The 25,497-nt window shown below is 40.8% G+C and overlaps 1 protein-coding gene across 2 annotated transcripts; it reads right to left on the bottom strand.

Annotated features, from left to right (window-relative positions):
* Nucleotides 1-454: 454 nt before the first annotated feature.
* Nucleotides 455-15,966, bottom strand: guf1 (GTP binding elongation factor GUF1). Of its 2 annotated transcripts, none has more exons than XM_024383088.1 (17): nucleotides 15,483-15,966; nucleotides 15,043-15,154; nucleotides 11,869-12,017; nucleotides 10,224-10,304; nucleotides 10,030-10,107; nucleotides 9,876-9,959; nucleotides 9,726-9,790; nucleotides 9,297-9,500; nucleotides 8,916-9,055; nucleotides 8,636-8,759; nucleotides 8,224-8,356; nucleotides 4,346-4,489; nucleotides 4,062-4,195; nucleotides 3,577-3,678; nucleotides 3,173-3,292; nucleotides 3,032-3,068; nucleotides 455-825 (listed from the first exon to the last, which is right to left on the bottom strand). In XM_024383088.1, the coding sequence occupies exons 1-17, from the start codon at nucleotides 15,684-15,686 to the stop codon at nucleotides 691-693; spliced, it is 2,046 nt and encodes a 681-aa protein (XP_024238856.1). In that variant the 5' UTR covers nucleotides 15,687-15,966; the 3' UTR covers nucleotides 455-690. The 2 variants fall into 2 exon arrangements, with proteins under 2 accessions (XP_024238856.1, XP_024238857.1); XM_024383089.1 differs by having other exon boundaries at nucleotides 9,297-9,434.
* Nucleotides 15,967-25,497: the final 9,531 nt, after the last annotated feature.

The following is a 25,497-nucleotide window of genomic DNA, read 5'->3' as shown; positions in this document are numbered from 1 at the left end:
CTGAAAAAGATCTGATGTGATTGGTCAAAAGACCAATTAATTGCAAAAATAAAATAATTGGGCAGCCTTTGAAAGCTCTGCCCAAATGGTCTAATCAGTCAAACAGGACCCAGCTGTGTTTTGAGGGCGGGACAAAATGTGAATGGTTGATTGAAAGCTAAATGGGAAGAGATTGCAGTGACAGGTGAGAGTAAAACAAACACCATCAGGGAGGGCTGTGACCAATGACATCCCTGGTTCGAATCCAACCACTGTCTTTCTTTTCCAACTTAACAGTATAACTAATTAGACCCCCCCTCCCCCTGGATCTTCTTCCTCAATGTGTTTTTTTTAGGAGGCAAGTAGAGAGGACGCGAGGAATCAAGGAAATACAAGTACAATTAAGATTAAGTCAAAATGTTACAACCCCAGCACACTGGATCCATGGCAAAGGGAAAGAAAAAAGAGAAATGACAACATTTGATCTTGTTTTATTATTTACATCATTGATGTATTTGCACCTTGCACTTACAGTATTTCACTGAGTAATCGTTACATGTTTTCATAGGCAACGGGATCTACATTACAAGAATAAACAATGTTAAAATTTGACGTCTATGTATGGGACATTGAAGTTATTTTGTTGTTAACAATATTGTTTGTTCATTTGTTGAACAAAAAATACCTTCAATGACTAAGGTTACTGATATTCTACTTGTCTTTCCTCTTCAGAACATTGATGAAGGCATCCTTGGGGACTTGCACGGTTCCAATATACCGCATCTTCTTTTTACCCTCCGCTTGTTTCTTCAGGAGCTTCATCTTTCTTGTTATATCACCTCCGTACTGAAAGAGAGAAAAGCCCAGTTTATACCTGGTTGTAACATGCATTCTTTGTCCTGATCCTGTCCACATTCAGATTGTGCCCACATTTCCAGACAGGTGTAGATAATCAAAAGACACATTATGATCAGGTCTTCCTGCTCACCTCCAGAGGTAGTCAGACACACATTGTGTCTGGATATCTTAAGTGTAGCCGGATCTGGACAGTGAAACCACTTAACATACTATTATCAGCCTTCTAAAATCATTGAAAGGTGATCGCCATTGACTTATGGCATAAATATGTGTCTTGTAATAAATAAATAGTATTTTGAAAGATTGTTTGTCAATTAATTTGCATAAAGGGAGGGACCAGGAAATCTGGTCACAATGCAAACGCAGTGGACGGATAACAGACATATTTTGTTACCATGTGTAGACATCTGTAAATATGAACACAATCAGAATGTAAACAAGATCAGGACTAAGGAACTATGTTAGCACCAGTTATAAAATGGGGCTATAGAGACTCAAGGATCAGCTAACATACTAAAACACCACAATGTGGAATAATAGTGAAGACATCAAAACTATGAAATAACACATCGTAACCAAAACAAAAGGTTAAATTATAGATTCTTCAAAGTAGCCACCCTTTATGACAGCTTGGCATTCTTTCAACCAGCTTCATGGAGGTAGTCACCTGGAATGCTTTTCCAACAGTCTTGAAGGAGTTCCCACATATGCTGAACACTTGTTGGCTGCTTTTTCTTCACTTTGCGGTCCAACTCATCCCAAACCATCTCAATTGGGTTGAGGTCGGGTGATTGCGGAGGCCGGGTCATCTGATGCAGCACTCCATCACTCTCCTTCTTGGTCAAATAGCCCTTACACAGCCTGGAGGTGTGTTTTGGGCCATTGTCCTGTTGAAAAACAAATGATAGTCCCACTAAGCACGAACCTGATGGGATGGCATATTGCTGCAGAATGCTGTGGTAGCCATGCTGGTTAAGTGTGCCTTGAATTCGAAATAAATAACTAACAGTGTCACCAGCAAAGCACACCATCACACCTTCTCCTCGCTTCACGTTGGGAAACACACATGCAGAGATTATCCGTCCAACTACTCTGCGTCTCAGCGGCTGGAACCAAAAATCGCAAATTTGGACTCATTAGATCCAGTTTCATCTTAGAGCTTGATGGTTTTTGCAACAGCACTTGAAGAAACTTTTAAAAGTTCTTGAAATGTTCCATATTGACTGACCTTCATGTCTTAAAGTAATGATGGACTGTCATTTCTCTCTGCTTATTTGAGCTGTTCTTGCCATAATATGGACTTGGTCTTTTTCCAAATAGGGCTATCTTCTGTATATCACCCTTACTGTGTCACAACACAATTGATTGACTCAAAGACATTAAGAAGGAAAGAAAAGCCACAAATGATTAACAGGCAGACCTGTTAATTGTAATGCATTCCAGGTGACTACCTCATGAACCTGGTTGAGAGAATGCCAAGAGTTTGCAAAGCTGTCATCAAGGCAAAGGGTCGCTACTTTGAAGAATCTCCAACATAAAATATATTTTGATTTGTTTAACACTTTTTTGGTTACGACATGATTCCATATGTATTACTTCATAGTTTTGATGTCTTCACTATTATTCTATAATGTAGAAAATAGTACAAATAAAGAAAAATCCTGGAATGAGCAGGTGTGTCCAAACATTTGACTGGTACTGTATATAAACCCTGAATTGTTGACGGTATGTATTGTCCATTGAGAGGCCTTGAAGACACAGGTCGGCTATATTGGCACTCCCCAGTGGGAGCAGTCCTTCATAGGAATTCTACATTATTTCAATTAAATCTTTCAAGGACAAAATTACATGCATTAAAGTTTTTTTGTTGTTGTAGTGGGCACCGTAATATTATTCATCTTAAATTATACTTTAAAGGCAAATGGTTTTTAAAATATATTTTGTAATTTTTTATTTGATGTTTAGCTCACATAATAAAATTGAAAAGTATGCATTAAGGTGTCTGTAATATAATAAATGTGGCAAAAAACGAATGTAAACATTGATAAATGCATTTCTATTTTTTTACAATGGTGGGGGAGTGCCAAGATTGAGGCACCGTGGCTTCAACACAGCGCCCCCTATCAGTCACCTAGGGTATATCTAAATCATTGGTACAAACCAACATTTGAATTAAAAGAACACGTTTACTTACACATTTTGCGAGCACATTTTTCTTGTAAGCCTTTATTCTGCAAGAGAGAGAGAGCGGTTGTCGTGCAATCTGAAACGCTACCAACTTTCCAAATGACTTGGTCTTGTGTGTAAATCTTCCATGTTTGGCCACGACACTTACGTCTCCCTGGCGATGACTTTGCTGCCGATGGCTGCTTGTACTGCGATTTCAAACATCTGTCTGGGTATGGCGTCTTGCAGGCGCTCGCACATGGCTTTGCCTGCACTGTATGCCCGGTCTCTGTACATAGGAGAACAGAAGACACCCAAGGGTCACATCATTACGGTACTCAAATAGATCATACTATTAGTAGCCCTTGAATGATAGATACATTGAGCCAAATAATAATTTGTATAGTAGATACTGTTTTTTTTTACTCAAGAGTTGAATCACACAGTAATGTCGACGGGAGAGATTCACAAAAGTTTGAGTTAGGATTCAGTCAACACTTGTTTTTCAACCGTAGGGGTCTGAGCCCAAAGATTAGCTGATACAGGTCGAAGCACTAAGTATCAAAGACTTACTTGTGAACAATAGTGGTGAGTTCCTCCACAGGTTTCCCGTTCAGCAGAATATCCATCTTGATCACATGGGCAGGCTGGTACCCTGCATCCTCATAGTCAAAGCTGATGAACAATATTACAACATACAATGTCTCATGTCCTTCTAATCATCAGGTTACCAAATCAATCTGAAAAGTTGGGCCGGGGCAATACCAGTATCCCGATACTCGTTCGTATCCTGGCAAGGAAACAAAACACCAAGCGGATTTAATTTCTTTAGGAAAACAGGCATAATGTTGGAAACAAACATCATTTATGTTGTCATCCAGAGTCACATGAATTTATTTTCCAAGTTAAAGCACACTATTTTACATCCAGCAGGTTTTTGAAGGACCCAAGAGTTTGGTCTGCTTTGTGTTTTCTTTTTTTGCCATGAAAAAAAACTATTGCGATACTGGTATCGTCCCGGCCCAACTGAGAAGGTTCCCTATGCAACATAGAATCACCTGGCATATCCTGAAGACATGGATTTCAGGAGGTCATAGAAGTCCACGACAATTTCATTCAGAGGGAAGAGATATTTCATCATCACTCGGTGGTCGTCAATGTACACCATGTTCTTCTGGACGGCTCGGCGATTCTACACGAATGGACAAATTATGGTAAAAAAATTAAAAGATTTTTGTTTTGCAAAGTGAAAGTTATCAAAACACATTTTCTTAAATGTCTCTGTTACACAGTGATCCTAAAAACAAATAATTAGCAACACCTGAAAGCCAGGCTGGCTTACCAAGCAGATACTCATGATTTTCCCAATGTAGTCATCAGGGGTGATGATGGTCCCCATCACCATGGGCTCCAGGTACTCTTTCACTACGGACCTGTCTGGGAACTGGGCTGGGTTCACTATGGTGATCTCCTCCTTCCCATGCTCCTACAACACAACAGTTAGAACCTTCACCAAACAACGGTTATAATGTACATACATATATATTTTTTCACATGACAGTGTATGAAACAGTTTAGAAACAATTTTTTCACTGTTTGAAAATAATAGTTGATGTACAGTAACAGTCAAAAGTCTGGACACACCTACTCATTCAAGGATTTGTCTTTATTTTTACTATTTTCTACATTGTAGAATAATAGTGAACACATCAAAACTATGAAATAACACATATGGAATCATGTAGTAACCAAAAAAAAAAGTTAAATAATTCTACATTTTATATTTGAGATTCTTCAAAGTAGCCACCCTTTGCCTTGACAGCTTTGCACACTTGGCACTCTCAACCAGCTTCATCAGGTAGTCACCTGGAATGCATTTCAATTAACAGGTGTGCCTTGTTAAAAGTTCATTCCTCCTTAATGCGTTTGAGCCAATCAGTTGTGTTGTGACAAGGTAGGGGTGGTATACAGAAGAAAACTCTATTTGGTAAAAGACCAAATCCATATTATGGCAAGAACAGCTCAAATAAGTAAAGAGAAACGAAGGTCAGTCAATCCGGAACATTTGAAGAACTTTGAAAGTTTCTTTATGTGCAGTCGCAAAAACCATCAAACGCAGAGTTCAAGTAACAAGACATCTCAAAATCAACTGTTTTTATTTCTTTAACCTTTATATAACTAGGCAAGTCAGTTAATAACAAATTCTTATTTACAATGACGGCCTACCAAAAAGGCCTCCTGCGGGGACGGGGGCTGGGATTAAAAATATAGGACAAAACACATCACGACAAGAGACACAACACTACATAAGAGACCTAAGACAACATAGCATGGCAGCAACACATGACAACACAGCATGGTAGCAGCACAAAACAGGGTACAAACATCACAAAGGGCAAGAAAGTAGAGAAACCGATCTCACGCAAAGCAGCCACAACTGTTAGTAGAAGTGTCCATGATTGAGATAAAACTGTCCAGTTTGAGTGTTTGTTGTAGCTCGTTCCAGTCGCTAGCTAGCTGCAGCAAACTGAAAATACGAGCGACCCAGGAATGTGTTTTCTTTGGGGACCTTTAACAGAATGTGACTGGCAGAACGGGTGTTGTATGTGGAGGATGAGGGCTGCAGTAGATATCTCTGATAGTGGGGGAGTGAGGCCTAAGAGGGTTTTATAAATGAGCATCAACCAGTGGGTCTTGCAACGTGTACAGAGACTCACAAATTCACCCCCCTTCGCATTTTTCCTATTTTGTTGCATTACAACCTGTAATTTAAATGGATTTTTATTGGATTTCATGTAACGGACATACACAAAATAGTTCAAATTGGTGAAGTGAAAAAAAGAACTTGTTTAAAAATATTCAACAACAACAAAAAATACATTTAAAGTGGTGCGTGCATTTGATTTCACCCCCTTTGCTATGAAGCTCCTAAATAAGATCTGGTGCAACCAATTACCTTCAGAAGTCACATAATAAGTTAACTAAAGTCCACCTGTGTTCAATCTAAGTGTCAAATGATCTGTCACATAATCTCAGTATAACACACACATACTGAAATGCCTCAGAGTCTGCAACACCACCAAGCAAGGGGCACCACCAAGCAAGCGGCACCATGAAAACCAAGGAGCTCTCCAAACAGGTCAAGGACAAATTTATGGAGAAGTACAGATAAGGGTTGGGTTATAAAAAAACTCAACCCAACTGAGTTGGTTTGGGATGAGTTGGACTGCAGAGGGAAGGAAAAGCAGCCAACAAGCACTCAGCATATGTGGGAACTGCTTCAAGACTATTGGAAAAGCATTCCAGGTGAAGATGGTTGAGAAAATGACAAGAGTTTAAAGCTGTCATCATGGCAAAGGGTGACTACTTTGAAGAATCTAAAATATATTTTAGTTTGTTTAACACTTTTTTGGTTGTGTTACTTCATTGTTTTGATGTATTTACTATTATGCTACTATGTAGAAAATAGTTTTAAAAAATAAACTGGAATGAGTAGGTGTATCCAAACGTTTCACTGGTACTGTACATTTGCAAATATATGTACTCGTGTGCATTTATTTTGCTGTGATATCATGTCAAATTTCCAATGCAATATATGTACAGTTGAAGTCGGACGTTTACATACACCTTAGCAAAATACATTTAAACGCAGTTTTTCACAATTCCTGACATTTAATCCTAGTAAAGTTAGGATCACCACTTTATTTTAAGAATGTGAAATGTCAGAATAATTGTAGAGAGAATGACTTATTTCAGCTTTTATTTATTTCATCACATTCCCAGTGGGACAGAAGTATACATACACTCAATTAGAGTTTGGCAGCATTGCCTTTAAATTGTTTAACTTGGGTCAAACATTCCGGGTAGCCTTCATCAAGTTTCCCACAATAAGTTGGGTGAATTTTGGCCCATTCCTCCTGACAGAGCTGGTGTAACTGAGTCAGGTTTGTAGGCCTCCTTGCTTGCACACGCTTTTCAGTTCTGCCCAAAAATGTTCTATAGGATTGAGGTCAGGGCTTTGTCCACTCCAATACCTTGACTTTGTCATCCTTAGGCCATTTTGCCACAACTTTGAAAGTATGCTTGGGGTCATTGTCCATTTGGAAGACCCATTCGTGACCAAGCTTTAACTTCCTGACTGATGTCTTGAGATGTTGCTTCAATATATCCAAATAATTTTCCTTTCTCATGATGCCATCTATTTTGTGAAGTGCACCAGTCCCTAAAGCAGCAAAGCACCCCCACAACATGATGCTGTCACCCCCGTGTGTCACGGTTGGGATGGTGTTCTTCGGCTTGTAAGCCTTCCCCTTTTTCCTCCAAACATAATAGTCATTGTGGCCAAACAGTTCTATTTTTGTTTCATCCGACCAGAGGACATTTCTCCAAAAAGTACGATCTTTGTCACCATGTGCAGTTGCAAACCATAGTCTGGCTTTTTATTGGCGGTTTTGGAGCTGTGGCTTCTTCCTTGCTGAGCGGCCTTTCAGGTTATGTTGATATAGGACTTGTTTTATCGTTTCCTCCAGCATCTTCACAAGGTCCTTTGCTGTTGTTCTGTGATTGATTTGCACTTTTCGCACCAAAGTACTTTAATCTCTAGGAGACAGGATGCGTCTTCTTCCTGAGCGGTATGATGGCTGCATGGTCCCATGGTGTTTATACGTGCGTACTATTGTTTGTGCAGATGAACATGGTACCTTCAGGTGTTTGGAGATTTCTCCCAAGGATGAACCAGACTGGTGGAGGTCTACAATATTTTTTCTGAGGTCTTGGCTGATTTCTTTTGATTTTCTCTTTGTCAAGCAATGAGGCACTGAGTTTGAAGGTAGGCCTTGAAATACATCCACAGGTACACCTCCAATTGACTCAAATTATGTTAATTAGCCTATCAGAAGCGTTTAAAGCCATGACATCATTTTCTGGAATTTCCAAGCTGTTCAAAGGCATGGTCAACTTAGTGTATGTAAACTTCTGACACACTGGAATTGTGATACAGTGAGTTATAAGTGAAATAATCTGTAAACTATTGTTGGAAAAATGACTTGTGTCATGCAAAGTAGATGTCCTAACCGACTTGCCAAAACTCTAGTTTGTTAACAAGAAATTTGTGGAGTGGTTGAAAAACGAGTTGTAATGACTCCAACCTAAGTGTATGTAAACTTCTGACTTCAACTGTACGTGTGAGTTGAAGCCCCTAGAGGTGGTGCTGTCTATTACCTTGATGAGCTTGGCGGAGGACAGGATCGCCTTGTAGGGCACAGTGGGGGCTGTCACTATGACAGAGGCGTTGTACTCCTGTTCCAAGCGCTGGTTAAACACCTCCATGTGGAGCAGGCCCAGGAAGCCTAGTCTACAAAATGAAGGAAAGGAAAACAATAACAGTGTGAGTGTCAGTGTGAGGGAGCGAACAATTTAGGAGTCAGGGTCACACAGGGGTCTTGATCACAGCTGAAAATGGTATCCCTCAAAGCAAATGAAGAATATAAAGCATAGCAGTGCAGTCACAGACCAGTGTGGTTATGATGCATTGACCCAAAGCTATGTATCCTGTCAAGGTCCTCCCCGTCACCATTTGTACAGCTTTAAGTAGTAGATGATTGTAGTTTAGTTGGTCATGTTATGATCTGACCTCCAGCCTGCTCCCAGTGCCAAACTGCTGTCTCTCTGGACCGTCACACTGGAGTCGTTGAGCGTCAGTTTCTCCACAGCACTGCGGAGGGCGCTGTAGTCTGACTGGTCCATAGGGTACATCCCTGGAGAGAGATGCCAACAAGCACACTCAGGATAGAAATCAGTGACACCTGCTACTACTAATGTTTGCTTATAAACTACTGCCTATTGACACTTTGTAAATGCAACATTATGGGACCAGTTGCATTGTTTTCTCACTTATATGTCTGTCAGCGTACCGGCAAACACCATGGCCTTGGCTGGCTTGAACCCCGGCAAAGCTTCTACCAGATGTTTCTGATGGTAGAGGGTGTCACCGATCTGGGCCTCCTTCACTTCCTTCATACCTGCTATCACATAGCCCACCTGGCCTGCGTACCTGCACAACACACCCACAGTGTTAGGAATGAAAAGAAGAGTCATTGTTCATTTACAGCCATGTGACCAATATGATATGCCTATATAGCAATGTACCAAACAAGAAGAACCGATACAATTAGCATCTTGTATCTTACTACCACGAGGAAGGGAGAACTGACAGAGTGTGCATTTTATACAACAGTCACCACCAGTGATATGGAATCAGACAAGATGAATATTATGCAGGATAAGACACTCACAATCTGTCTGTGGGGTGCTCATCTGGCCTGAGGAGGCCTAGCTCGTTGACCTCGTAGCTTTTCCCCAGGTACGCAGATATGATCCTGTCTCCTTTAGACAAATAGCCTCCGAACAGAGCGATGTTCGCCACCACCCCTCTGTAGTGATCGAAGTTGGAGTCAAACACCAGGGCTTTGAATGGGTCCTCTTTTTTAAAGGTTGGTCTGAGAACAAAAAATGAGTATGTTGAGTGCATCCGAAACAGCACTCTATTCCCTACATAGTGCACTACTTTTGACCATATCTCTACAGGCCCTGGTCAAAAGTAGAGCACTACAGGGAATAGGGTGCCATTTGGGAGGCAGCCATGGATTCAAAGAGGAAGTGCATTACTTTGGAAGACATTTTTTGTTTTTCCAACAGGAAGTAAGGAGTCAAATAAAACTTACGGTGGTAACCGTTTCACCACCTCTTGGAGGACTTGTTCTACATTGGTTCCCAGTTTGGCAGAAATCTAAAGAGAGGAGGAATCATCATATTTAGACAGTTGTCCAAACTAAGATATTGGCAATTGTCAACATCTCAGTCAATAAACTCACCCTAATACATTCTTCAGTTGGAATATCAAACACCTTCTCAATCTGTTTTTCTACCCTCTCTGGATCAGCATTTTTCAAATCAATCTGAAAAAGAAACAGAACATGATCATATTTGTCAATCACTTATCTAACATAGATTCATTGGGAAATGTACCTTGTTGATGACAGGAATGATGGTCAGCTGAGCTTCGAATGCCAAGTAGAAGTTAGCCACAGTCTGTGCTTGAATCCCCTGATCCACACAAGAACACATCAATGACACTCTACCTTGGATACATTTCCCAGGTAATGTGTCTGTCAAATGCACATTATGCCGAAAATAAAGTTTTACCTTGCCGAAAAACCTACCTGATTGGCATCAACAATCAACAGTACACCTTGGCACGCTGAGATGGATCTAGACACTTCATAACTGAAGTCAACATGACCCTGAAAACAGAGAAGACCAGGAGTGCTGTAATTAAGACTAATACAAACAAACCCCTTGTGTCACTGACGGTACCTAGTCCCATCTACACTGAACAAAAATATAAAATGTAACATGTAAAGTGTTGGTCCCATGTTTCATGAGCTGAAATAAAAGATTCCAGAAATGTTTCAATTCACACAGAAAGCTAATTTCGCTCGAATTGTTTGCATCCCTGTTAGTGAGCATTTCTCCTTTGCCAAGATAGTCCATCCATCTGACAGGTGTGGCATATCAAAAATCTGACTAAACAACACGATCATTACACAGGTGCACCTTGTGCTGGGGACTATAAAAGGCTACTCTAAAATGTGCAGTTGTGTCACACAACACAATGCCACTGATGTCACAAGTTTTGAAGGAGTGTGCAATTGACATGCTGACAGCAGGAATGTCCACCAGAGCTATTGCCAGAGAATGTAATGTTAATCACTCTACTATAAGCCGCTTCCAAAGCCATGTTAGAGAATTTGGCAGTGTGTCCAACCGGCCTCACAACCACAGACCACGTGTAACCACGTCAGCCCAGGACCTCCACATCTAGCTTCTTCGCCCATGGGATCATCAGACCAGCCACCCGGACAGCTGATGAGACTGTGGGTTTCACAACTGAAGAATTTCTGCACAAACAGAAACATTCTCAGGAAAGCTCATCATCCTCACCAGGGTCTTGATCTGACTGCAGTTCAGCATCGTAAAAGACTTGTGGGCAAATTCTCACCTTTGATGGCCACTAGCACGCTGGAGAAGTGTTCTCTGCAAGGAAGAATCCCAGTTTCAACTGTACCGGGCAGATTGCAGACAGTGTGTATGGCGTTGGGTGGGCGAGCGGTTTGCTGATGTCAATGTTGTGAACAGAATGCCCCATAGTGGCGGTGGGGTTATGGTATGTGCAGGCATAAGCTACGGACAACGAACACAATTACATTTCATCAATGTCAATTTGAATGCACAGAGATACCGAAATGAGATCCTGAGGCCATTGTCGTGCCATTCATCCGCCGCCATCACCTCATGTTTCAGCATGATAATGCACGGCCCCATGTCGCAAGGATCTGTACACAATTGCTGGAAGCTGAAAATGTCCAAGTTCTTCCATGGCCTTCATACTCACCAGACATGTCATCCATAGAACACGTATGGGATGCTCTGGATCTACGTGTATGACAGCGAATTCCAGTTCCCGCCAATATCCAGCAACTTCTCACGGCCATTGAAGAGGAGTGGGACAACATTCTACAGGCCACAATCAACAGCCTGATCAACTCTATGCGAAGGAGATTTGTTGCGCTGCATGAGGCAAATGGTGGTCACACCAGATACTGACTGGTTTTCTGATCCACGCCCCTATTCTTTTTTAAAGGTATCTGTGACCAACGGATGCATATCTGTATTACCAGTCATGTGAAATCCATAGATTAGGGCCTAATTTATTTATATAAATGGACTGATTTCCTTATATGAACTGTAACTCAGTAAAATCTTAGAAATTGTTGCAATGTTCAAAAAATAGTTCAATGTACTTACTGGTGTATCAATGAGGTTGAGCAGGTAGGTCTGTCCCTGGTACTTGTAGAACAAGGAGGCTGTCTGGGCCTTCACAGTTATCCCTCGCTCTCGCTCCACCTGCAGCTTGTCCAACACCTGTTTGTTCTTATCTGTCGTGGCTATGGCACCTGTAAAATCCAAGCAATGAGCTGAGCCATATCATACAAGAAACGAAATGCATGAGTATTTGTGTGATCCATGTGTATGAATATGGTAATGGACCAGCATGGAACCCGAGACAAAGATGCAGAGTAGCCCACATTTTGTGAGAATGGAGAGGCCAGAGATGGCCGGAATAGTAAATTGGGCAATGGAACCGAAGTTGGGTATTGGAGAAAGGCCATTAGTGCGTGTTCCGCAAACAATATGGCAGATGAAGGCGCGGCATGAGTGTGGTGAGCGGATAGACATGATTATGGACAGACAGGAAGAAGAGCCATGTGCAGAGGGAAGATGTGTGTTGAGGAAGAATGGCGCCAAGTACAAACCTGCTGTCTCTGATGGCTCAGAAATTGAACCTGGCGAGAGTGAGGATGAATTACCTGCGGTGGCAGGTGTGGTGAAGAATTGAGTACGAGCCTCGCCCATATGGTCATGAAAAGGATCATTCTGGCCCAGCGGGAGTTACATTTTTGGAGAAAGTGGTTCCCTGCCTTTTGGCTGACACATATGTAGTCTCAGGCTAGGTAGATAATAATTTGGGTACTGTTAAATGGATTTCAAAGTGGACCTTTACTCTTTTCTGTGATGCCTGCCGTTTGGCGCAATGCGGTGGCGAGCATGGTGAAACTGAGAAGACACGGTCTGTCCTTAGGAGTTTTGAAGAGTCTTTACTTGACAAAGTCATGTTAGGATATGTCAGTTATCCTGTGAGAGCTTTTGTGCCAAACCCACTAAGGTGTTTTAGATGCCAAGTTTATGGTCATGTTGCAGCAGTGTGTAGGAGGGAGATTCTGAGAGGTCATAAGTGTGCAGGAGGGCATGGGACAAAATATTGCATAGTATCGCTGGAAAGAACTGTGTCAGTTGTGGGGGTGTCCATGTTGTTCGGAATCAAAAGTGCCCGGTGCAAGAGAGACATGTTGAGGTTGCCAGGGTCAGAGTAGAAAAAAAGGTGTCGTTTGCTGAGGCAGTGAAGAGAGTAGAACAGGGGTATTCAAATCTTAACCTACGAGATCTGAAGCCTGCTGGTTTTCTTTTCTACCTGATAATTGCACCCACCTGGTGGGCCAGGACTAAATCAGCCCTGATTAGAGGGGAACAATGAAAACAAGTAGTGGAACTGGCTTCGAGGTCCAGAGGAGTATAGGACGATGGGTCAAGGGAATAAATACAAATTTGTGCTTTAGTAAGGTTGGCTCCTCAGAATTCATTGCAATGGTTATGAACTGTACCACAAAAGTGGATATTAAATCACCGAAAATGGATGCGGTTGTGGAAACTGCAGGGAAGTACTTGGATGTACAAGGTTTTACTGCAGAATATCTAGAAGATGTGTTGAATGAAAGAGTCCTGTCTTCCGGGCTGTTGGCCTGGTGTAGGATCAGTTAGGATCACCACTTTATTTTAAGAATGTGAAATGTCAGAATAATAGTAGAAAGAATCATTTATTTCATCTTTCATTTCTTTCATCACATTCAGAATGGGTCAGAAGTTTACATACACTCAATTAGTATTTGGCAGCATTGCCTTTAAATTGTTTAACTTGGGTTAAACATTTCGGGTAGCCTTCATCAAGTTTCCCACAATAAGTTGGGTGAATTTTGGCCCATTCCTCCTGACAGAGCTGGTGTAACTGAGTCAGGTTTGTAGGCCGCCTTGCTTGCACACGCTTTTCAGTTCTGCCCAAAAATGTTCTATAGGATTGAGGTCAGGGCTTTGTCCACTCCAATACCTTGACTTTGTCATCCTTAGGCCATTTTGCCACAACTTTGAAAGTATGCTTGGGGTCATTGTCCATTTGGAAGACCCATTCGTGACCAAGCTTTAACTTCCTGACTGATGTCTTGAGATGTTGCTTCAATATAGCCACGTAATTTCTTCCTCATGATGCCATCTATTTTGTGAAGTGCACCAGACCCTCCTGCAGGATAGCACCCCCACAACATGATGCCGTCACCCCCGTGCGTCACGGTTGGGATGGTGTTCTTCGGCTTGCAAGCATCCCCCTTTTTCCTCCAAACATAACGATGGTCATTATGGCCAAACAGTTCTATTTTTGTTTCATCAGACTAGAGACATATCTCCAAAAAGTACACTCTTTGTCCCCATGTGCAGTTGCAAACCATAGTCTGGCTTTTTATTGGCGGTTTTGGAGCAGTAGCTTCTTCCTTGCTGAGTGGACTTTCAGGTTACGTCAACATAGGACTCTTTTTACTGTAGATATAGATACTTTTGTACCCGTTTCCTCCAGCATCTTCACAAGGTCCTTTGCTGTTGTTCTGAGATTGATTTGCACTTTTTGCACCAAAGTACGTTCACCTCTAGGAGACAGAACGTGTCTCCTTCCTGAGTGGTATGATGGCTGTGTCGTCCCACTGTGTTTATACTTGCATACTATTGTTTGTACAGATGAGCATGGTACCTCCAGGCATTTGGAAATTGCTCCCAAGGATGAACCAGACTTGTGGAGGTCTACAATTTTTTTCTGAGGTCTTGGCTGATTTCCTTTGATTTTCTCATGATGTCAAAAAGGCACCGAGTTTGAAGGTAGGCCTTGAAATACATCCACAGGTACACCTCCAATTGACTCAAATTGTGTCAATTCCAAGCTGTTTAAAAGGCACAGTCAACTGAGTGTATGTAAACTTCTGACCCACTGGAATTGTGATACAGTGAATTAAGTGAAATAATCTGTCTGTAAACAATTGCTGGAAAAGATTACTTGTGTCATGCACAAAGTAGATGTCCTAACCAACTTGCCAAAACTATAGTTTGTTATCAAGAAATTTGTGGAGTGGTTGAAAACAAGTTTTAATGACTTCAATTGTAGGTGAAGGGTTAGTTGGTGGTGCCATTTCTTCCCTTCCCTTTTATATCACAAAATATAATGTGATCCATCACACACTCCTGCAGTTGGTGCCAGCTTGCACAAAAAGTTACAAACACCATGATACCAATGAAGAAGAATATGGTCATTTAGGTGATAGCTACCTGTTAGTTCCAGAAGCCTGTCAGCCAAGGTGCTTTTCCCATGGTCAATGTGAGCAATGATGCTGAAGTTTCTGATCCTCTCCACTGGGAACTTTGACATATCTATGTTCTCCTTCAAGAAATAACCAAATCAAATTTTAAAAAAATCGAATACAACATGTGTAGACCTTACCGCGAAATGCTTACTTACAAGCCCTTAACCAACAATACAGTTTCAAGAAAATATTTACTAAATAAACTAGTCAAATGTAAGTCACACAATAAAATAACGAGGCTATATACAGGGGGTAAAGGTTAGTCGAGGTAATTTGTACATGTAGGTAAGGTTAGGGGTAAAGTGACTATGCAACAAAGTTAGTGCAGTTAGCTACAATAAAGGCCATGACCTGTAAGATAATGCATACTGCACGGCAAGCTGTCTGCAATGTAGAGTTCATTACTTTGTCAGCCTGTGTACTGATCATCTTGTTGGTGGTGTTGTGTGTGCAGAAAACAGGTGCCCTCTTCATCCATCGGTGTCTAATGACCGTGCAAGCTATTTTACAGCACTGGCTCCTTTGTCTTGTTTGATAAACCCTGAAGTCCAAAAGATGCCTTAAAAAAGGTGTTGCACACCCTTGATGTTTTATTAAAGACAGCTGCATGTTAATGTTCGTTAGGTAATCAATTCGTTAGCTGGCTAAAGCTTCTGAACAGGGCATTGACATTAGCCCTGATAGCTAGCCAATTTAACGCCGCAGACCCTGTTAAATCGTGTCAACATACGCTACATTTCTTTACATTTCAATCGCAATGTATGAATTCTCAGAGGTGTGATGAAAAATCCAAATCAGATAAATATAACTGTGTCTAAAGGAGAACTAAAGTTAATCAAATAAAAAACATGCTTGGTAGGGCGCAGCCATGTTGGGTTGTAAGGTTACTAACAATGCATCATGGGAAATGTAGTTTAGCACCTTGTGCTCTAAAAAGCCATTGTTGGTTCCACATGTTTATTTTCAAAATAACAAAAACCCAATTTTTTCTTTTATTAGGGGGAAATGACAAAGAATGGATTCAGATTGAGTGAGTAGAGTGTGATATTACAGGAATATCATACAAACTAATAATTTAGGAACAATTTAAATCCATTGACTATAACAGATGAGCCATCTAAAAATGAACTACAAATACTGTTCCACTCATTAACCAACTGGGCTAGAACCAGAATAAGAGGTGCCACCATTCCAGGAAGATAGCTTCATCCTGGCTGAAGAGGAAGAATACCTTGTAGCAGTTCCCAACCTCGTTGTCTCCACTGACCTGGATAAATCTCTCTGACTAAATTGCAGCAGGAATATTTCAAGCATGGTCAAAAAGCCAGATAGGCTACTGACACATCTTGTGAATACTGACAGTGTACCTTTCTTGTGTAGGGCCCACACATCTGACAGTTTCAATTATCCTTTGGGATGAGTTTGACACCTAATCAGAGCCTTAGAAGAACATTAGTAATCAAAATGCAACCCAGAAAAAGTGAGAAGGCTGAAAATGTGTTTTGGGGTATTTGTTTTTGTTTCTTATGGTAACCATTACAGTGAACCTTGAGACGAAACATTTATTATTGAGTTGCAGGGTGATGACAGATGTTCCAATAACATAATATATTGTGTAGCAGCCTATACTATGAATGGTGCTGTTTCTAGGCTATTCCATTATTTTCCACATGCACAGATAACAAGAATAGGGGTAGAGGGTGGAAAAATCATTGCCATGGCAACATAAGACAGCAGCCCGCTCATACTGAGTAGGTCCCCAGAATGATGTTCAGATAAGAAAGCAAATGAAATATCTTGCCACCGCTTTTCATCTCTGACTTCTGTGTGTGTGTGTGCCTCTTTCGCACGTTGACGTCGCTATTACAATTCTCCTTCCTTGCCAAGTGTGATACATCAAGGGCAATTGTACTGTTTTTCTAGGTATTCTACTAATATGAAAACGCTAAGCTTTTTCATAATCAGTTTGTTTCCAACTCGTTAATTGTAATAATCAATTAGCTCAATAGGTTGCTGATGGATGCAGGTTTTTCAGTGCCTGCACACTCATTAAAATTCTGATTAATTCGGCAAGCAGATAAAACGAGGATTCAGACTACGTGTCGCGTGAATTAATCAACATTTATTGATACCCTATGCTATGAGGTTACTCATTTTAATTTGTTGACCAACTACCCAATGACTCAGGCAAGACACTCAGGCACTTTATCTGATTTAATAAATTTGGGATTCAAACAGGTTCTGAGGATCTTTAATGCAGCACCACCGACCAAATAGGACTGGGAGAAAATGTGGGCTGATTTATTTAATTTAAATAATTAATAAGAGTTTAAAGCTATAGATTTTCACTCTTGAGTCCTCATTGTAGACAGTCTCAACTCATTCTTGATGTACCACAGTATTCTATGGCTGTACATTTCTAAATCTATTCTCATGCTTTTTTACAGCTACAATTGACATATTGAGTGATTTAGTTAAAGGTCCAATGCAGAAGTGTTTTATCTCGATATCAAATTATTTCTGGATAACAATTGAGTACCTCACTGTGATTGTTTTCAATTAAAATGGTAAAAATAAACAAATAGTTTCTTAGCAAATAGCAATTCCTCAAGCAAGAATTTAGCTAGGACAGTCTGGGAGTAAGGAGGGGAAAACTGAAAATGAGCTGTTATTGGTAGAGAGGTTTGGAACTCTATTTTTGGTCTATTAACTGCCCAGCGCATCACCGTGGGAAAACTACCTGCCCTCCAAGACACATACACAACCCAATGTCACAGGAAGGCCAAAAAGATCATCAAGGACAACAACCACCCGAGCCACTGCCTGTTCACCCTGCTATCATCCAGAAGGCGAGGTCAGCACAGGTGCATCAAAGCTGGGACCGAGAGACTGAAAATCAGCTTCTATCTCAAGACCATCAGACTGTTAAACAGCCACCACTAACATAAAGAGGCTGCTGCCAACATACAGACTCAATTCTCTGGCCACTTAAATAAACAGACTTAATAAAGGTATCACTAGTCACTTTAAATAACGGCACTTTAATAATGTTTAAATATCCTACATTACTCATCTCATGTGTATATACTGTATTCTACACCATCTACTGCATCTTGCCTATGCTGCACGCCATTACTCATCCATATATTTATATGTACATATTCTTATTCATCCCTTTACATGTATCTGTATTTGTGTGTATAAGGTATTTGTTGTTATTACTTGTTAGATTTTACTGCATAGTCGGAACTAGAAGCACAAGCATTTTGCTACACTCACATTAACATCTGCTAACCATGTGACCAATAAAATTTGATTCAAAGTTTTTTTTTTATGGAGCCTAAGCATTAGATCCCACTGTAGCACCAAGTTTCACACCAGGTGCTGATTCAGTCATCATCTTATATCATATCAGTTGTACCACAAGCAGATGTTGATATTCAGTTGTAGGTTTTTCTAATTATAGCCAGTAAGAATACAGCAAGAAAGGAGGGAGATAATATTGTAATTTGCACTGCATCTTCAGCATTGCATGAAGAATTTATGATGCGTACTTCAGTTTCACAATGATGATTCTATTTTTAGTACACAAAATAGTTGCCCCATTTGGAAGGATAATCAAAGCCATAATGATCTTGGATCGAAAACATTGACATTTTCTTGGATATAATGTCTTTGCCTTTGAATGGGAGAACCGAGGCGTTAAGTTTAATTTGTGCCAAATTGATTGGCATGTTAAAAAGATGGGAAAGCAATGAAATGGCCTGAAATGGTACACAATTATGTCATAGTTTGCTTGCTCCAAAATTGCAGCTTTTTTTTACATCTAACATAATTTGATATATGTGTAGTGTGGAGGCAAATGGAAAGCTGTCCACAGTAATTATACAGTAATTATCCATTGGCATGCCTGTTGGGAGCTGTGACAGTGCTCTGTAATTACATTTGAATTAAACCTGCAATGAATACTGATGGTCAGGTCTGACAGTGGATAACGGATACTACTATCCAGAGACAGATCTTTGTCAAGATTACAGCACCCCCTTCTGTTCTAATTTTGAGCTATCTATCAGCCATGTCCAGTCCAGAAGCTGTTTTATAAACTGTAGAGAAACTGCAGAAGAAAGAATGTGATAGAAGGAGGGAGAGTAGAAGAATGATACTCTCGTAAAAGAAGGTGCTATCTAGAATCTAAAGGGTTCTTCGGCTGACCCTTTTGAGGAACCCTTTTTGGTTTCACGTAGAACCCTTTTGGTTCCAGGGTTCTTCTATGGGGACAGCTGCAGAACCCTTTTGGAACTCTTTATTATTCTTTTTTTTTAAAGAGTGTAGAAGACAACTGGAATGTGATGTATTTCATCAGATGAAAGTGTGTTTTATCTACAGGTCGACTGTAGTATTCTGTGCACACATGGGATTTAGCCTGTGGTTGGTAGAAACTTCAAACTCAGGCTAGAAGAAGGACATCTAGATGTTAATTTCCTCTTCAGCTTACTGAAAGTCACTCACACCCAGCTTCTATTTGACTTCTGCCAAGCAGACCATGAAGTAATCTCTCTCCTCCAATTTCTGGAATGTTTTGACAGCAAAGTGAAATAAGGAAAGCACCAATCTCGACCGTGTGCTGGTTAGAAAAATGTGTCTTGTCCTTCTCTACTTCTCTAGCTTGCTGCTCCAAAAACCACAAAAAAAGTACAGTGGTATCCATGACCCTCATGACCAACTCTCTGTGATCTGTGCACTGTGTTAATACAAGATGTCTCTGCATAGTCACATTCATTGAAAGAATAATAATGCTTACAGATTCTTCTCACAGATGTCAACACAGCTGTGGATTGGGTCTGGCTCTGAGTGTTCACATTGTCTGCTGTTTGTCTCTCAATAAGAGGAGCCACAGACTGTGATGTAACTGACAAGTTGAGGCAGTTTGCCCGGTGCTTCATGACCCATGGTTCTAAACATCTGCTGCCATTGTACAATTGAAAAATGCATTGAAGAGGCTTTTGTAAATTGCTCTTGTTGTTTTACACAAGACTGACCCATAGGGAATTTCAGCTCTTAATAATGGACGGTTAATTGTAATTCTAATCTCAATTCAAGAGATATTCTATATCTACGCCTACACGTTCTCACTTATCATCCACTGGCAATATGAATGGTGACCATGTATCACTGATTGGTGACCCTGAAGCTACACTCTTAGAAAAAAGGGTTCCAAACGGGTTCTCTAGCTGTCTCCATAGGGGAACCTTTTTTGGTTCCAGGTAGAACTCTGTAGTATTCCATGCAGAACCCCCTGTGGAAAGGGCTCTACATGGAACCCAAAACAGTTATACCTGGAACCAAAATGGGTTCTTCAAAGGGTTCTCCTATGGAGACAGCCGAAGTACCTTTTTTGTTCTAGACGGCACCTTTGTTTTATAACAGTGTATGATTGGTGACCATGTAGCTCTGATTGGTGGGTTTGACCTCAGCCTCCTTAATTCCTTCCTTCCAGAGAGTGACTCTAGGTTCCTCTGAGTGACTGGAGCTCTTCCAACTTGAAGTTGCAGACTGTACTGTTGGCATGGCAACTACCAGGATTGTCAGTGACATGACTAGAATTTACATGAACTTTGGTTTCCTGTTCTAAGGATTATTAAAACCCCAAAAGAAAAGGATATCTTTGGATATAAGGGGTATTTTGTCTGAGGAACTTCAATGAATCAATGAACAATCGACAAATACATATGCATCTATCGATGTAGGCCTACTGATTATGGTTTAGATCAAAGAACTTGAGATAAATCCAGAGGATCATACTCACTAGAATATTCATTTTATATGGTGCATTATGGATGCCTAGCATTGTCAGGGAAACGGCCACTCTGCTAAGATCCTGTTTGGCTCTTCTCAGACAGCTGAGCATGGGCCATCTGGACTGTCTAGGCTCCAGAGATAGGCCCATCTGAACAGATAATGCCATCCATGCAAGATGCCAAGTCCAAAGGCATGTCAGCGATCATAGGCTCTTATGACCTTGGTCTTTCAAATCTGATGAAGATCGGGCCATATTTACTTCTCCCTTTTTAAAGGGATAGTTCAATTTTAAATGGTCCATCGTCATCATCCATTAGCAGTCGCTTAGACCTGTAAAACTGCATTATTGTGTTGTTTAAAATAAAATGTTTACCACAGTTATCAAAAAACAGCAATACATCTAACTTTTAACAATAAGTGACTAAATGTGCATTATAATTACACCATTTTACACGTGAAATGTGACTGTCCCATTTAAGTCTTGTCTTACAACTATTTCAGACATGGAGGGGCGTATAGAGTATACAGCATTCCATACAGAGCTCAGGAAGTTTATTAACCTTTACAGTGACAACTATATCTATCTTTTAGGATTTGTTATGACATGATGACAACCAACTGTGTTGGTGTAGCACACCTCAGTCACTGGTCAGTGACACAGAACTACACTTGACACGCTTTGTTTTGTAATTCTGCATCATCTAGCATCCGCAGTGTAACATCCAAGTATGATTCAGGACAGGAAGGGGCAAGTCCTCGTGTGCCTGATTGGCAGTGGTGGAAAAAGTACTCATTTGTCATACTTGAGTAAAAGTTAAGATGCCTTAATAGAAAATGACTCAAGTAAAAGTGAAAGTCACCCAGTAAAATATTACTTGAGTAAAAGTCAAAGTATTTGGTTTAAGTATCAAAAGTATAAACCATTTCAAATTCCTTATATTAAGCAAACCAGACGGCACATGTTTTTTTGGGTTGACGGATAGCCAGGGGCACACTCCAACACTCAGACATCATTTACAAACGAAGCATTTGTGTTTAGTGATTCCGCCAGATCAGAGGCAGTAGATATGACCAGGGATGTTCTCTTGATAACTGTGTGAATTGCACAATTTCCTGTCAAAATGTAACGAGTACTTTTGGGTGTCAGGGAAAATGTATGGAGTAAAAAGTACATTATTTTCTCCTGAATGTAGTGAAGTAAAAGAAAAAGTTGGCAAAAATATAAAAAGTAAAGTACAGAAACAACTTAAGTAGTACTATAGTATTTGTATTTAAGTACTTTACACCACTGCTGATTGGTGTCAAACCTTTTCCGAGGGCAGTGGATGAATATGAGTTTTGGTTTTTGGTGTCGACATGGTGATTTAGTGGCAGGGATGCTCTTTGTACAGACAAGCTCTTCTTCATTGGTCATATTATTAGCCCATGTACTGTCAAGGGAAGCTTGGCTGTTAAAAGAAAATCCCTTCTTTCTATGGTTGTCAAGGAAACTGTTTAGAGGCTATTTTCTCCTCACATTTTTTTACAGAGAAAAAGACAGATTCTGAGGGCAGTTGACCTTCAGCAAACAAAAACACAGTGAAGGATTCATAATCTTACAAATCCATTTAATCTTGTGACATTATGTCATAATAACAGTAAATTGAAATGTTGTATGATATTATTTCCCCTCAACCCTACAGTTTAATTATAAGCCATGAGCTTTATTTTTTATGCCTTGTATCGTGTTTATAACAGTTCAATCTGTGAAAGCAGGAAATACCTATCCATTTTTACCTTCGAAGACAAGACATGACATATTTTTACACAGTTGTTTTGTTCTAGCTAGCTTGTCAATGAAAATATGTAGGTGTAACTATGTGATATTATCGTGAGTTACATATGTAAAGTAAAAATATCATCAATTCCTATGGAAGGACACCTGCCAAGGAAGGTCACCCTGAAAGTAAAAGGTCATATTTAAATGAGAAAATGCCACAGCATGACCGAGGGGAAGTGTTTACATCGTCTTTGATAAGAATCCATTTGTGCTATTTTTGAGGTCTCTTTCGGTTGAGACCTTTGATATCACCAGTTATGACATCTGTTCAGCCCCTGCTCTGGCCCAAGCATGCTGAACTAAGTAAGCCAGCAAATATTAGTCTGGCCAAGCTTGCAGAGTGGTGAAAAGCCTGCAGCACTTAAGACATCTTCAGTCTACAACAGAATCCTTCTCAATTGTGGTGTGTATGCGGATTCCTGTGGAGCCACTGATGTATGAACAAAACAAGCAATTGTTTAATCTGCTCATTTAATCAAGCCCAGTTGTCCAGTGAAATTTCAGGCACTTATGGTTAACCTCTTTCACTCCAATAGTTCTGGGAGATGGGATTCCCCTGTGAGACTATAGGTGTCATCAGTTACCACAGAGTGTGACGTGTGACAAATGCTCTACTTCACAAATGAAATCACACCGCTCAATAAGGCTTCACACATTTTGGGGAAAAAAGCATTGCTTCCAGGAATGTGATAGATGGATAGACAATGTGTGCATACTGCTAAATGCGGCGCCGGTGAAGCCAACCATGAGTGTGGAGAGTCTTCCGCCTCAGTAAGGCAGCCACTGAACCAGACATTACATGGCTTCGAGGATATTGTTATAAAGTCAGGATGTTCTTTGTGATTTCATAGTCAAAGATACTACAGAACGAGTTAGTAATGTGTGATAAAAATATCACTTCCCCCTCCGTTTGCTGCTACATCAAGAAATAGGTGAAAATGTCCCCATAAAGTTACATTGTCTTCGGCCATTTTATCATTATCCAAACTTCGGTAAATCATTCATGGATATTTTTGTTCCATTTACACCCATATGGAGGACATCAAATTAGCAAACAACCAAGGAAAAGAGTGGTGATTTGCATGATGGGAGAGACATGTATTTCTAAAGAATCGCATCTAGCCATCAGGAGTCACTGAGGGTGGCAGCATGGGAGAATGACGATGAGAACCTGTCCCGATGAAGCTTGGGGACGGTCACATATGCTAGGGCTCAACTTCCACTTATCATCGTCTCTTACCAAAGCGGAGAGCCAGATGGGGAGGAAGCCACTGAGTGACAGTGTGCATCGGTAATCATATCCATGTAAACACAAGCCTTTTCTTAAAGCAAGCTAATTAAAAAATATGTTTTCATAGTACTTAATAAGGCCCGTACTACATATATTGAAATTAAAAAAAATATATATGTTTCTGTGTACATCAATACATTTTAAGTTTCTCAGACATACTGAACAAAAATATACAGTGGGGAGAACAAGTATTTGATACACTGCCGGCTTTGCAGGTTTTCCTACTTACAAAGCATGTAGAGGTCTGTAATTTTTATCATAGGTACACTTCAACTGTGAGAGACGGAATCTAAAACAAAAATCCAGAAAATCACATTGTATGATTTTTAAGTAATTAATTTGCATTTTATTGCATGACATAAGTATTTGATCACCTACCAACCAGTAAGAATTCCAGCTCTCACAGACCTGTTAGTTTTTTTAAAGAATCCCTCCTGTTCTCCACTTATTACCTGTATTGACTGCACCTGTTTGAACTCGTTAGCTGTATAAAATACACCTGTCCACACACTCAATCAAACAGACTACAACCTCTCCACAATGGCCAAGACCAGAGAGCTGTGTAAGGACATCAGGGATAAAATTGTAGACCTGCACAAAGCTGGGATGGGCTACAGGACAATAGGCAAGCAGCTTGGTGAGAAAGCAACAACTGTTGGCGCAATTATTAGAAAATGGAAGAAGTTCAAGACGACGGTCAATCACCCTCGGTCTGGGGCTCCATGCAAGATCTCACCTCGTGGGGCATCAATGATCATGAGGAAGGTAAGGGATCAGCCCAGAACTACACGGCAGGACCTGGTCAATGACCTGAAGAGAGCTGGGACCACAGTCTCAAAGAAAACCATTAGTAACACACTACGCCGTCTTGGATTAAAATCCTGCAGCGCATGCAAGGTCCCCCTGCTTAAGCCAGTGCATGTCCAGGCCCATCTGAAGTTTGCCAATGACCATCTGGATGATCCAGAGGAGGAAGGGGAGAAGGTCATGTGGTCTGATGAGACAAAAATAGAGCTTTTTGGTCTAAACTCCACTCGCCGTGTTAGGAGGAAGAAGAAGGATGAGTACAACCCCAAGAACACCATCCCAACCGTGAAGCATGGAGGTGGAAACATCATTCTTTGGGGGTGCTTTTCTGCAAAGGGGACAGGACAACTGCACCGTATTGAGGGGAGGATGGATGGGGCCATGTATCGCAAGATCTTGGCCAACAACCTCCTTCCCTCAGTAAGAGCATTGAAGATGGGTTGTGGCTGGGTCTTCCAGCATGACAACGACCCGAAACACACAGCCAGGGCAACTAAGGAGTGGCTCCGTAAGAAGCATCTCAAGGTCCTAGAGTGGCCTAGCCAGTCTCCAGACCTGAACCCAATAGAAAATCTTTGGAGAGAGCTGAAAGTCTGTATTGCCCAGCGACAGCCCCGAAACCTGAAGGATCTGGAGAAGGTCTGTATGGAGGAGTGGGCCAAAATCCCTGCTGCAGTGTGTGCAAACCTGGTCAAGAACTACAG

The sequence above is a fragment of the Oncorhynchus tshawytscha genome, linkage group LG21 (genome assembly GCF_018296145.1).
Source record: "Oncorhynchus tshawytscha isolate Ot180627B linkage group LG21, Otsh_v2.0, whole genome shotgun sequence".
NCBI classification, from domain to species: Eukaryota; Metazoa; Chordata; class Actinopteri; order Salmoniformes; family Salmonidae; genus Oncorhynchus; species Oncorhynchus tshawytscha.
The sequence above is the reverse complement of the archived record's forward strand: the minus strand, read 5'-3'. Positions and strand labels throughout refer to the sequence as shown.